Source organism: Heptranchias perlo, chromosome 1 (genome assembly GCF_035084215.1).
Source record: "Heptranchias perlo isolate sHepPer1 chromosome 1, sHepPer1.hap1, whole genome shotgun sequence".
NCBI classification, from domain to species: domain Eukaryota; kingdom Metazoa; phylum Chordata; class Chondrichthyes; order Hexanchiformes; family Hexanchidae; genus Heptranchias; species Heptranchias perlo.
The window spans coordinates 25,055,802-25,069,334 of record NC_090325.1 but is presented as its reverse complement, the minus strand read 5'-3'; the positions used below and the strand labels follow the sequence as shown (position 1 = coordinate 25,069,334).

Below are 13,533 nucleotides of genomic sequence, written 5' to 3'. Positions count from 1 at the left end.
AATCTCCCCATAACCCTCCCTGTTCCAAGGAAAACAATCCAAGCTTCTCTAGTCTCTCCATGACAAAACATATTAAATTGCACAGATCTTTTTAGAATTTTTCAGAACCCCATTTTATTCTCCTCCCTCATCCTTTGAAGGCAGTGACTCATTCTGGGATACAGTTCTACCTGTGGCAACCCTGTGGTACCTCATCTAAATGGTTATTCTTCATGTATGAATGACAACCAATGGGGCCCCGTGCCCGATCTTGTCCAAACTTAACATCTTACAAATATGTATTTTCCAGAAAGTGTCACTGCATAGTGATCAGAAGAAGGAATCCTGGCTGATTTTCCCCTCCCTAACCTGGGTGTCCTGAGTCAAGCCTTATTAATCCTAGTGCTTTGCTTAGAATATATTATGCTTTTAAAATTAATCCTATTTTAAGAAAAAAAGATTCATATCCCCAGCAGCATTGTTGTAAATCTAGTCAATGCTTGCATTTGCATGTTAAAATAACAGACTTGTACTATCTACTTTATTCTATATAATTAAATGATAAGGATCTACCAGGCTCGTGAAGCTCAGTAGGCAAATGAACTTTTCTTTAAAATGAAGCACCGATCCTGTTACGAATTGACCAATAAACAGAAGGTTGGATGAACCTTTTCCAACAATAGCCCTGCTCCTAAAGCTTCATGTCAGATGACAAAGAGTAGAATGAAGGCATAAATCTCCAGCTAAAATTAATAGAAGAAATTTGATACTGAGAGCAATAACAGAGATTAAGATCAATGGAAACTCTTTTAGTACATATACATAATTTGGAACATTTCCCTAAGACTTTAACTATTGGACTGCCTAAGTGCAGACACACCTTTATTACTCTGCTATTAGCTACATGCAACTAAAATAAGCACACATTTTAAATGAAAATAAAATGTATCACTTTTGCTTGCTCTGTCTTTCCCCTTTGCTGCCAGTTCTCTCTTTACAAATTCTTCCTCTTCTATTTTAATTATTTTAACTACTGCTTTCCATACAACACAACCTACTCTAATCACTTGCTTACTTTTTATCCAGTGCTTTCCAGGCCTTGCTGTTCAATTTGGCAATGGGAAACATTTTGATAAAAGTGGTTGAAAATTGACTACCAAGAACATCTCCTTTAAGCTAAGGGAGGCATAGCACTTTGAAGATTTAAGTGTCCAGGTTGATTTTATGAATTGGTTAGAAGCAGGCTAGGTGAGTTATCCCATCTGTCGTGCCAATAGCCTGGACGAAATAAGCAGAAAGCGTTGAGCAGTTAGTCACAAGAATCTTGTATATGTGTTTAAAATTCTTGTAACTTTATTGTACAATGTATGTGGCTAAATAAAATTGTAGCTAGTTTTTTTTCTAAGGAAAGGATACCTTATTTTGTTTAAATGAATAAATGTTTTATCAAATCTTAACAGAAGCAAGATCATTAAAAGCTATTAACAGCTTATATTTACAGTCATTTCTCCTGTTGCCTTAGAGCTCTTCATGGGTATCAGCATTGGCTTAATAACACAAGCAAGTAATTGAATTAATTTAGAGCTGTCGGTAAAGGCTTGGATCTGTTTGGGACTGAGCTTGCAAGTAAATCACATTCAGCAATCATGGTCTATTCCACTCATTTAGTATCAGAATATTTCTCTATATTCCAACAATCTAATTGAGGTGTGTACTTAACCATATTTTTTCAAGTCCATGAACTGTTATACCAGAATTTATGGTAAAACAGTTTATGGAATTGAAAAAATATGCTCATGCCCAGTTGCAAAATGAATGCTAATTAGCACAAGTTGGTGACGGGATTTCCAGTTATAAATTGTGTGAGAAGGCCAATTGTTAGATGTTGCAGTTTTTATTAAAAAAAAGACTTGAGTCTCAAAATTAATAAGCATCCAATTGTTTTTTTTAATGATTTTCAAAAAGTAATTGGCAGTTTCAGTTGTATTGGAGTTCCAGTGTGTTGCACTAAGAAGTAACCAGATGTTCGTACCTTGGGATTGCAGACTTCAGTTGTGCTCGTGTGAAAAGGCACCGAGCAGAAGGACATGGAAAAATCAGGGAGCAAATTATTGTTGGTCCACTCTTGCTCACCAGACAACCAGATCAAGAGCAGCCTTGGCATAAATCTGAGAATAGGCCATCAAGACCCTCAGTTTTACCTGTTATGTTATGCAGTGAGAAGGAGAAAATAGATTTTCAATTTAAAAAAAAAACTTGCCTATCATTTCGCATTAAAGTGCCAACAAAATGAGGAGCTTTCTGTTTTATGTACTGTCCTATAATTTAAAAGGCATTTAATTTGAAGGAGATCATTCATAAGCAGCATTCTTGTTCTAAATGCATTCGCTGCTTTCCAGTAGGTGCAAGTATTAGAAGTGGAATTGCTTGATAAAATTTTAAACAAAAATAGAGTCAATAATGGCAGTTCTGCCAGTAACTACCTGTAAAGTGACGATAGAAAATGTACCTTTTCACAAAAATTTACCTATTTAAAAATGAAAATTAACCAAAACACTCTTTACTAGGCACATCATCGTCAGTTTGCTGCAGCTAAGAAATTTGCAGCATGGCCTTGCTGTTCTCCCATCCGCTTTCCCAGGCAATTTCACCTCCTTTGCCTTGACAGATATCTGCAACTGTAGCTGTCTCTGAGAATCCAGCACAAATTAGTACACTACATTAATGATGCTAAGTAGTAAATCAAAAAGCTAAAATTTAAAAACGACTCCAAATGAACGATGAGTAATGAGCGGCGATGAGGAGAATTTTTTTTACACAACTAGTTGTTCTGACCTGGAATACACTGCCTGAAAGGGTAGTTTACCTGAAGCAGATTTAATTCTAACTTTCAAAAAGGAATTGGATCTATACTTGAAAAGGAAAAATTTGCAGGGCTAGGGGGAAAAAGCAGGGGAGTGGGACTAATTGGATAGCTCTTTCAAAGAGCCAGCACAGATATGATGGGCCGAGTGGCCTCCTTCTGTGAATTTTTTTCATGTTTTAAAGGTAAACGAAAAATCCTTTCTATTGCACTTATATTGCACATCGTTATAAAAGCTAAAGAATATTTGTTTTTTGCATGTGGTGAAGTTTGCATTATGTCATGTGCTGCTTTCGGAGCCTGTGAAGGTCTCACCTCTGGCTTTTTCTCTGAGAAGTGCTAATTGTGTAAACAGCTTATGTTGCAATGCAAATATATACCAGTAATTTCCGTGGGGGTTATCCCAATCTCACACTGTAACTTCGGCAAAAGATTGGCGGAAACCCCCGAGGAAAAAGTGCACACAGTGGGGGATCCTGGATCCCCTGCAGAAATGCTACCCCAATGTATTTTACTTTATATCGATAAATGACAGTTTAGCACCAAGCATCACTGTGATACAAATTAAACGTCACCTTTAAAAATAGACAGAAAATGTTGGATACTAACATAGTAACAGTTTAAGGCAGGAGAAGACCTTCAGTCCATCTAGCCCACATATCCACAATATTCCCTTGGTTATTTTCTAATAACCTGAATCAGATTTGTCGACAAGAACCTGTCTGGTTCCTTCTTGAAATCCATTGGGGTTTCTTATTCCACATACCACCTTTTTAGTTGAAGAAAAATCCTCCTACATTATTTCCTATTTTATTTTGTTCTTAATTTGTAAATATGTACCCAGCAGAAAAGTTTACTTAGATCTAATTTGTCCAAACCTTTCATAATTTTAAACACTTCTATCCACTAGCAGAAGCGTCAGTAACCAGGGGACACAGATTTCAGATAATTGGCAAAAGAACCAGGGGTCATGAGGAGAATTTTTTTTAAGCAGCGTGTTGTTATGATCTGGAATGCACTGCCTGAAAGGGTGGTGGAAGCTGATTCAATAGTAACTTTCAAAAGAGAATTGGATATATGCTTGAAAAGGAAAGAAAGAGCAGGGAAGTGGGACTAATTGGATAGCTCTTTCAAAGAGCCAGCACAGGCACAGTGGGCTGAATGGCCTCCGCCTGTGCTCTATGATTCTATGATATCCCCTCTCAGTCTTCTCTTTTCAAGAAAGAAAAAACTCAGGGTAATCTATCTTTCCTCATGCACCGTTCCCTTCAGTTCTGGGATCGACTGTGGCAGGTCGATTAGCCTCTGAAAGAGAAAGATGGATTTATTTTCAGGTCTCACCCGAATGTGACTGACTTACTGTGCTTTCTAGTATTTTCTATTTATTTCTGATTAATATTTGTATTTTCCCTTTTATATCTCAGCTTTTTTTTAAATTCAAAATCTGCCCAGAGTAGGAATTTGCAAGGAGTTAGTATTTTTGGTACTTCTGTGTAGGATATATATGAATTCCCCCCAGCCCCCTCCATTTGAACAAAAAAAAATGATCTCCAATATAACCACAGGCCTCCTATAGTGATCAAGCTTGAGTGAGACAGCCTAGAATGAAATACTTAGCCATCTGTTTTCAGAATTTGATAGGAAATGCACTAAATTTATTTATGAAGAGAACTTTACAGTATAGACTTCTTTTAACCAGAGACTAAGTGTGCTTATGGAAAGTGTAAGTATGTTTCTAAAGTGCTGCTGTGTAGCTAGCCGCAGGAAGTGCACAGATATGCCCTAGGGTGACTGGCCTTCTGATTTTCCCTCCCTCCTGTATGGAAAAGAGCTCCTCCTCACCACCTTTTGGTGGGACAGTTCAGGTTAGGAACTTACTCTGTGGAGAAATTGCAGTTGCAAATGCTTGTTGTGCCACTCCATTGTGTACCAAAGTGCTGGGCCACTGTGCTGCCCTGTTTAAAACAGCACACTACCTGCAGCACTGACCAAATAGATACTTAATTGCTCCTGCTGTAAGAAATCCTTTATTAGTTACTCGGTTTAAGTGGATCTTTAGAAGCAATTTGCCTTTTATAATTCAGTATGGCCGCAGAGTGTAACTGTTCACCTTTTCTTTGACTCAGATTGTGTTTTCTGACTTTTAACTACATCTCCAGTATTTATTAGGCCCATTGAACATAATTAATTATAATAACAGGTTGAGCATTCCTTAACCTCTGGTTTGGATAGTTGAGGCTTTCTGCTGAACACTTACATAAGTAGTCTAATCTATTTTAACTGAAAAGTGCAGATATGTCCACAGAAGTTTCAGAATCCCTAAAAGAGCTGTAGTAACAGTCCTCTTCTTTATATTTAGGTCTGCGAGGCTTTTCTTATACTTTGATAAGCAGTCTGCCCAAGAAAGTTTGGAATGTAATTTGCATAGCAGTTGGAAGTTAATTAAGTACTCGCATCATAAAACCTTACACAATTTTTGTATTTCCTTTGACTCTAGGCATTCGTCCTCCTATTATGAATGGCCCCATGCATCCACGCCCCCTGGTGGCACTGCTGGATGGCCGAGATTGCACCGTAGAAATGCCCATTCTAAAAGATGTAGCTACAGTGGCTTTCTGTGATGCACAATCCACACAGGAGATTCACGAAAAGGTGAGCTCAGGAATATCTAAATTTAAAATCTTTTCTTAGTTGTCAACAATATTTTAATATATGTAATATTTAGGTTGCCTTGTCATTCAAGAATAATTAAATGTAGCATATTTCTGTTTTGTTCTATCCATTTCAGATTTTGTTTAGGCATCGAGTGCTGTTGGCATCCCAGGTATTGGTTTGGAGGGGTTACTGAGCCTGATCATGTGAGGGTATACAATTAACCTGCACAGATGATCATAGAATCTTGCAGCACAGAAGGTGATCATTCGGCCTAACATGCCTGTCATCTTTGGGTTTATGACCATATCTTTCTATATTAATGATAATTCAGTTTCCTAATAATTGTGCTCAGTAACACCTTCAAGCAACTCCCTCTGATCATATCAACACTCGCCGTTGAACCCAAAACTATTAAAAACTAAAAAGAAATGAAGTAAAACAAAAGAAATGTAATGCTAATTAGAATTGTTCATAACATTTAAATTTTTATTTAAAAAAGTTTGGGTGCTGACACTGCACCTTTAATGGTTTTTAATATAATATAATTGAGGTTAGATAAGAGCTGCTCTGAATTAAATCAATAATGCTTTGCTAATTGAAATGCAAGAAAAATGACTGCAGTAATTCAAAGCTCAGTCTCCATTGGCTAAATTTCCAGTATAAGTGGAAGAATTAATATTGCTTGAAGAAAATCCCAGCTTCACAAAAATAGATGAGAAGGAAATCTAAAATGAGACCGTTTGAAAAGATGCACACATGGCTGTCATCAGGAAATTTCTGTGAAATATTTAACTTATCCAAATTGTTGAATGTGTTGGTACCTTTTTGCAATTCTGTGGTCCAAATGCAGTCCTGTAAGGTATGTGTTGTTGTATATCAACATGCTGTAGCTCAGGGATGTAGGATGAGGGTATGCACCTGCAAATCTTCACAAACTGACTTCCTGATTTTGTAAAAAGAAAAGTTAAGTGTCATCCTACAAGGAGGAAAGGCAATTTGTGTTTAAACCTGGGCTACACTGTCGCACAAACTACTGGTTAACTCAAGCAGCCCTGAAAATAGTCCCTTGACTGCCCATGATCGAAATTTTGTAGATGCTTTATGCCGAGGGGAAGTCTGACATGAAACATTATAAAAGCAGCATTTTATTGATTATGTATAAAGTATTATTTTTATTGGGTCAAATTCCTAGGTTGTGGTTTACATGCATTGTTAGTGTTAATATCCTCTCCCATACACCCACAAATAGATTAAGATTTGTATTTTTACTTCTCGTAACACCAGATATGAATGTAGTACATTTTTAGGAGAACAATATATTTGAAACATTTTTAAAACTACAAAGGATTTTATGAATCATAAAGTGTTTAGTAACATATTCTGATGAAACCCATGTTGGTTCAAAACCATGACTCTGTACTATAAGATATTGTTACTCTAATAATGGCTCATACCCTTTGTTCTTTCTGTTACTGATTACAAATTAAAGTGCAGATGGTAAGAAAGCAACAATTCCATGAATGCCTTATATTGTGTGTATTACGCATTGCTCATTCAGCCACCTCAGCTGGAGAAGTCTAAATAGAAAAAAGGACTGGTGGAATAATTTGTTACTTTCATAGTCAATACATTTCCCTGCCAACTTTGCAGAAAGCATCCCTGTAAAAATTGAATCCAACTATATTAAAATCTAGAAAATGAGAAGAGACAAAGTACATACTGTGCGAAGATTGCCTCTTATATGCTAGGTGTACAAGTGCAAAACATTCTTATAAAGAAGAAATCTTTGCCTACTGTTTATGAGGGTCGGGGGGGGGGGTGGAAATTATGTTCCCGCTCACATATAGACTCATGAAAGGAATGGGGTAACAATTGGTTATGGTCCGTTTATGGGTGCATAACGAACGGCGCGCAGACAGCGCATGCCCCAACCCGAATTTTGGGTGAACCTTGGGCTTCATTGTAATAATTTGGGCGAGCTGCCTCTGGAGGCGCGACATGTGCCGGCAGCTCGCCCATTTTAAGGGTTTCAATATCAGAGAGGGGGGTGGAAGGCCAACGGGTGGGGGTTGATTGAGGGCTGGCAGTGACTTTCAGGGGTGCTGTGCAGCCAGGGAGAGAACTCCTGATCCTCCTGGCTCCACAGGAAAGTTTTTCTTTAAAACTTTGCTTTTGGTGGCGGTCGCTGCTTAGCCTGCAGCGACCTCTGAAGAATCCTAAGCGGAGCAGGCCCAAAGCCTGGCCAACTCATTGTCAACCAATTGAGTGCAAGGGTCCTGAAATATGTGTTAGGTCCCTCATTTACATATGTGAGAAGCCTAATACCAGTTTCGGGCAGACGCCACAGGCAGCCACCCATGGCAGTATGGTGGCAACCATACCTCTGGCACAGATTGTTTGCCAGACGTCACTCCCCGAAATTGGCCCTCATTGTGCACGGGCGCAACGCGGCCCAATTTCTACCCCGATTCAACGAATTGTACTGAATGAATTTCTAATTTTAATGCAACCCCTAATATTTGTGCAGCTACCACAACGCATTCATATAGCACCCTAAACATAGAAAAAGCCTCAAGCACTTCACATAGGGGAAGGAAAGTAAATAAATCAATGGAGCAGACACTAAGCCATGTGGGACAGTTAGAAGAAGTGACTGAAAAATTGGCTGAAAAAAATGGGGTTTTGAAGAAAAGTGGATGGAATGTAAAATGAAGTAAATAATTCTGATAGGCTCTAATAGTTAATTAAAATCCAAACAGAAACCTGATGATATTATGGTATGTTGTCTTTCAATAAGCATTTTATCTGGTAATCTGTCAAAGGTTGATTTAATTTACTAAGCTATGATTATGCAGGCTGAACACTTTTATATTCTCGAAAGATGGAAAACTGGTTGTTTTGCAGACATAATTGACAATAAGCTTATTTTCTAATAGAATTTGTGCAGTAAAAATCCATTAGTTTCAACAAGTCCATCCTTTTTGCAACCACCAATTCATCACATCTTTCAATCCTTTCCTAATTTAGATATTTAAATTTGTTCTAATTTGTAAAATCCAGTCATACTTTATTATCCTCAATTAGCACAGTCAGGCTTTATAAAGATAGCATTATGCATATTTGAAAACTTGGAAGTTCTTCCTCTTGCATCTATCCTTTACAACATAGGCAAAGTACACATCAATTTTGGACAACAAATTTTAAGAATCAATTGTATTTTCTAAGATTATTGAGCTACGTTTGATGCTACGTTTGCCCACAGTTGTTCTGTTTTCTCCATGTGTAGATAGGAGCTAAAGGTACTTGGTTTCCCAGCTTAGCTTGCCATAGGTGGGTAGGAGAAGTGCTGAATGAAGTTGAGGTGCTGTCGCAATGGGAAACTGACAAAGACTCTAATAGGTCACTTGCCAGCTTTCTTGACTGGGAAACGATGCATAATGCAGCATGATAGTAACACCTAAAAACATCTTACAAGTATGCTCTTTACTGGTGCTGTTCTATTTCATGTTTCATGTCAGTGCCATTCAGTCTTGTGGACTGCACTGTTGCTAAACATGCAGTGTAATGCTGACAATTTTAATAATACAAAAAAGCAGTACTGTCACAAGCTCAGCTGGAAGATGTGGTTTTGCATTGCTACCAGTGAAAATCAGTTGTAGTATGGCTACTATTGGCATGAGATTTCAGGGAATTCATCCACAGTACATTGTACAGAGCATATTGATGTAATAACTGTGTGTTTCTGCATGGTACAGTACATGCACAGCACTCCCAAGCCTTCAATCTCTAAGCGCTCCCTAAGTTAGTGAGAACAGTGAAACTCCATATTGTACATCTGCATCATATCAAAAACTGGTGCAGCATAAGTACTGACTGTATCAATGCAGCATAAAGCATCTCTTGGATAAAAGTACAATTGTCAGTTCCTCAAAGATTAAATCCAGCTAATAGTAGTGGGTGTTAGAAGTTCTTGTGACAGTACTCCGCTCAATCTCCCAATCAGTTACCTCCCATCAAGCTTCACTCCTAAAATTTTTATAAAGTGGAAAGGCTTAAAAAAAAGATATTGAATTTGGTACGTGGGGTTACGCATTCCAATTCAAAGTCCTGTGTCAACCTTTTATGGTAAATCTCATTATAAAAGTGTCCACATTTACCTGCGATATATATTATGTAAGGAGTCGCACAACACCAGGTTATAGTCCAACAGCTGACCTGACGAAGGAGCAAAGCTCCGAAAGCTTGCGATTTCAAATAAAGCTGTTGGACTTTAACCTGGTGTTGTGCGACTCTTGACATTTGTCCACCCCAGTCCATCACCGGCATCTCCACATCATGGATATATATTATGTCTGTAGTTAGTGCTGAAATAAGTATTTTCACTGTTAAAGGTGTCACAACATCCAAACATGTCGCATAATGTTTGGTAGTATCAAAGGCTGCTATTTTGTAGTGAAATTATAGTGAGTGTGGTTTAAAAAAAAGCTTCTCTCGAGTATGCATGTAGTTTTTATATATTACAAAAAGCTTCCAGTTGTCTTTCCTAGCCATATTATTTTTCAGTTTTCTGAGGCTAGCAAGCTACATTTAAATTGTTTTTTCTGCTTCATCTACACTTGAAATTAAGGTATATTTTTATCAGTACATTTGGAGTCACAATCTTGCATGTGGGCCAAATAGCAATGCATCTTAGAATAGTTATTACACAAAATGAAAATAATTCTTTCAATGTGCTGATATCAGGCAGTAAGTTTATACACTTCAATTTGTCCAGTTATTTGAGTGCTAAAACTACTAAACTATGAAGTTTTAATGTGGAACAATATGTTTTGGTCTTCAATTAAATTAATGCTTAGGGGAAACAAAAGGATTTTTATTTACCAATTTTCCCCTCTTTCCTATTTTCCTGATGTTTGGTGTCAAAAGCACTGACACTCTAGTACGTCACTCAAGTGCGAGCATTGATAGCCAAATGTTAACAGACTTTTCAACTGTGGGAGCATCACAGCCAAGCCTGATCTTGTCCTCCCCAAACATCTGCATTTGTATACTTCCAGCAAGGGTTGCTGTATATTGGAAAAAAGGAAAGGACTTACATTCATATAGCGCTTTTCACAACCTCAAGACATCCCAAAGCGCTTTACAGCCAATGAAGTACTTTTGATTGTAATTACTGTTTTAATGTAAGCAACACGGCAACCAATTTGCACACAGCAAGGTCCCTCAAACGTGACCAGATGAACTGTTTTTAGTAATGGTTTAGGGATAAATATTGGTCAGGATACCAGGGAGAACTCCCCTGCTCTTCGTCACATAGTTTCATGGGATTTTTTACGTCCACCTGAGAATGTAGTCTGGTCTTTGGTTTAAAGTCTCATCCAAAAGACAGCACCTCCAACAGTGCAGGACTCCCTCAGTACTGCACTGAAGTGTCAGCCTGGATTATGTGCTTAAGTCTCGAGTGTTCAGTAACAGGAATCCTGGAAGATTTTTCCTCACAGCCCAGGGGTGCTGAGGCCAATTATAGTGCCTATAATGCCATCACTGAGATTAACTAACTCACCACTGCCCAAAGCATTGACCCTGGCTCCTTCCTTGTCTGTAAAGCTCAGCTATTCATCAGTTATAACTGCTGACCTTCAAGAGGGCGACTAAAATCCAGCCTTTTCAATTACTCCAGTACTGAATTAGTTAAGAAATGTTTAGAAAACTTGAATATTTCAAAATATTTTTCTACACAAGCAAAATGCAGCAATAATTCACATGAAGGAAAATTGAATGTCACCAAACATTGTCATTCTCTCAGAATTTGTTCATTTTCAAGATGTGTACTTTAGTTATTATTCACTTCAAACAGAGAAGACTGAATATAGTTTTAAATAAAATGTTGGATAACCTTGGCCTTTTAATTCTCCAGCACAATGATATTTCTCAGGTCAGATGTTAAATTAATTACGTAAGTGGACAAAATGGCTTTCAACTGCTGTTTAAGTTGATTTTGAGATTTTTAAAAATTCATTCTCGGGACGTGGGTGTCGCTAGCAAGGCCAGCATTGATTCCCTAGTTGCCCTGAGAATTGGTGGTGAGCCTTCTCCTTGAACCACAGCAGTCCGTGTGGTGAAGGTGCTTCTACAATGCTGATAGGTAGGGAATTCCAGGATTTTGACTCAGCGATGATGAAGGAATGGCGATATATGTCCAAGTCAGGATGGTGTGTGACTTGGATGGGAACTTGGAGGTGATACAGTTGGCACAATCCATTGCAGCCTGAGAGACATTGATGTTTATTTTATTACCTTCATAGAAATTTACTGACTTTAAATACTGTGTCCAGCGAGGATTGTCCACACAAATGTGTTGTTCTATACCGTATAATCCACAGTAACCTATTCAAGATGATTAAAACACTGCTGTTAGAATGCCTTGTCAGTGGATCAGTGCCATTTCTATACTTGGGTTTCCATACTAATCATTTATACAACCATTATTTAAATATTTTTCCTTCCCCCTTTAAAAATGTTTAAACCTTTCACCAACCAGTGAGGTTTCTGTTAGTGCTGCTAAATACAACAGGTAGCTTGTCCTGTAAATGCAAATCTTGTGTGTATATCAATGCCATCCAGACTGTATTTTGTCCAAACTTATAGGAATAGATTTGCCCTTATAGGAACAGGAGTAGGCCATTCAGCCCCTCGTGCCTGCTCCGCCATTTGATAAGATCATGGCTGATCTGTAATCTAACTCCATATACCTGCCTTTGGCCCATATCCCTTAATACCTTTGGTTGCCAAAAAACTATCTATCTCAGATTTAAATTTAGCAATTGAGCTAGTATCAATTGCTAAATTTAAATCTGAAGGAGTTACAAAAATAATGAAAACTTTTAAACCATAAATTGAGCTCATCCATAACTCTGCTGCCCTTATCCTAACTCGCACCAAGTCCCATTCACCCATCACCTCTGTGCTCGCTGACTTATATTGGCCCCAGATCTGGGAACGCCTCGATTTTAAAATTCTTGTTTTCAAATCCCTCCATGACCTTGCCCTTCCCTTTCTCTGCAACCTCCTCCAGCCCTACAACCCTCCGAGATCTCTGCACTCCTCCAATTCTTGCCTCTTGCGCATCCCCGATCCACCATTGGCGGCCGTGCCTTCAGTGCCCAGGCCCTAAGCTCTGGAATTTCCTCCCTTTAGGAAAAATGTGAAGACTTTAGAGAGTGCAGAAAAGATTTACTAGAATGATTCCAGGGATGAGGGACTTTGTTTACTTGGATAGACTGGAGAAACTGGGTTTGTTCTCCTTGGAACAGAGAAGATTGAGAGGAGATTTGATAGAGGTATTTAAAATCATGAAGGGGCAGAATAGATAGAGAGAAACTATTCCCATTGACAGAAGGGTCAAGAATCAGAGGACATAGATTTAAGGTGATTGGCAAAAGAACCAAAGGTGACATGAGGAAAAACTTTTTTACACAGCAAATGGTTGGGATCTGGAATGCACTGCCGAGGGGGTGGTTGAGGCAGATTCAATCGTGGCTTTCAAAAGGGAACTGGATAAGTACTTGAAAGGAAAAAATTTGTCGGGCTACGGGGATAGGGTGGGGGAGTGAGACTAGCTGGATAGCTCTTGCATAGAGCCGGCACAGACTTGATGGGCCAAATGGCCTCTTTCCATGCTGTAACCTTTCTATGATTCTATAAACCTCTCTGCCTCTTTACCACTCCCTCCTCCTTTAAGATGCTCCTTAAAACCTACCTCTTTGACCAAGCTTGTAGACCTGGCCTAATATCTCCTTATGTGAATCAGTGTCAAATTTTGTTTGATAACGCTCTTGTAAAGCGCCTTGAGATATTTTACTATGTTAAAGGCGCTATATGAATGCAAATTGTTGTTGTTATTATTTCTGTCAGTATTTATTCAAAATATATCCACTCGGATGCCCCCATGCCTCCTTTTCTTCTCCTATGACTAGAAGATATTGGTTGAATCAAAATTTATATACAACTTTTTATATTTCAGTAACTTAATGGAT

At 38.3% G+C, this 13,533-nt stretch overlaps 1 protein-coding gene across 16 annotated transcripts in view; it reads left to right on the top strand.

Annotated features, from left to right (window-relative positions):
- ctbp1 (C-terminal binding protein 1) overlaps positions 1 to 13,533 on the top strand; it is a 312,129-nt gene that overhangs the window by 260,044 nt on the left and 38,552 nt on the right. For all 16 annotated transcript variants that reach the window (XM_067982459.1, XM_067982469.1, XM_067982546.1 and 13 more), the window contains one exon: positions 5,340 to 5,494. In XM_067982459.1, the coding sequence (XP_067838560.1) occupies positions 5,340 to 5,494 (155 nt within the window). The remainder of the gene's footprint in view (positions 1 to 5,339; positions 5,495 to 13,533) is intronic.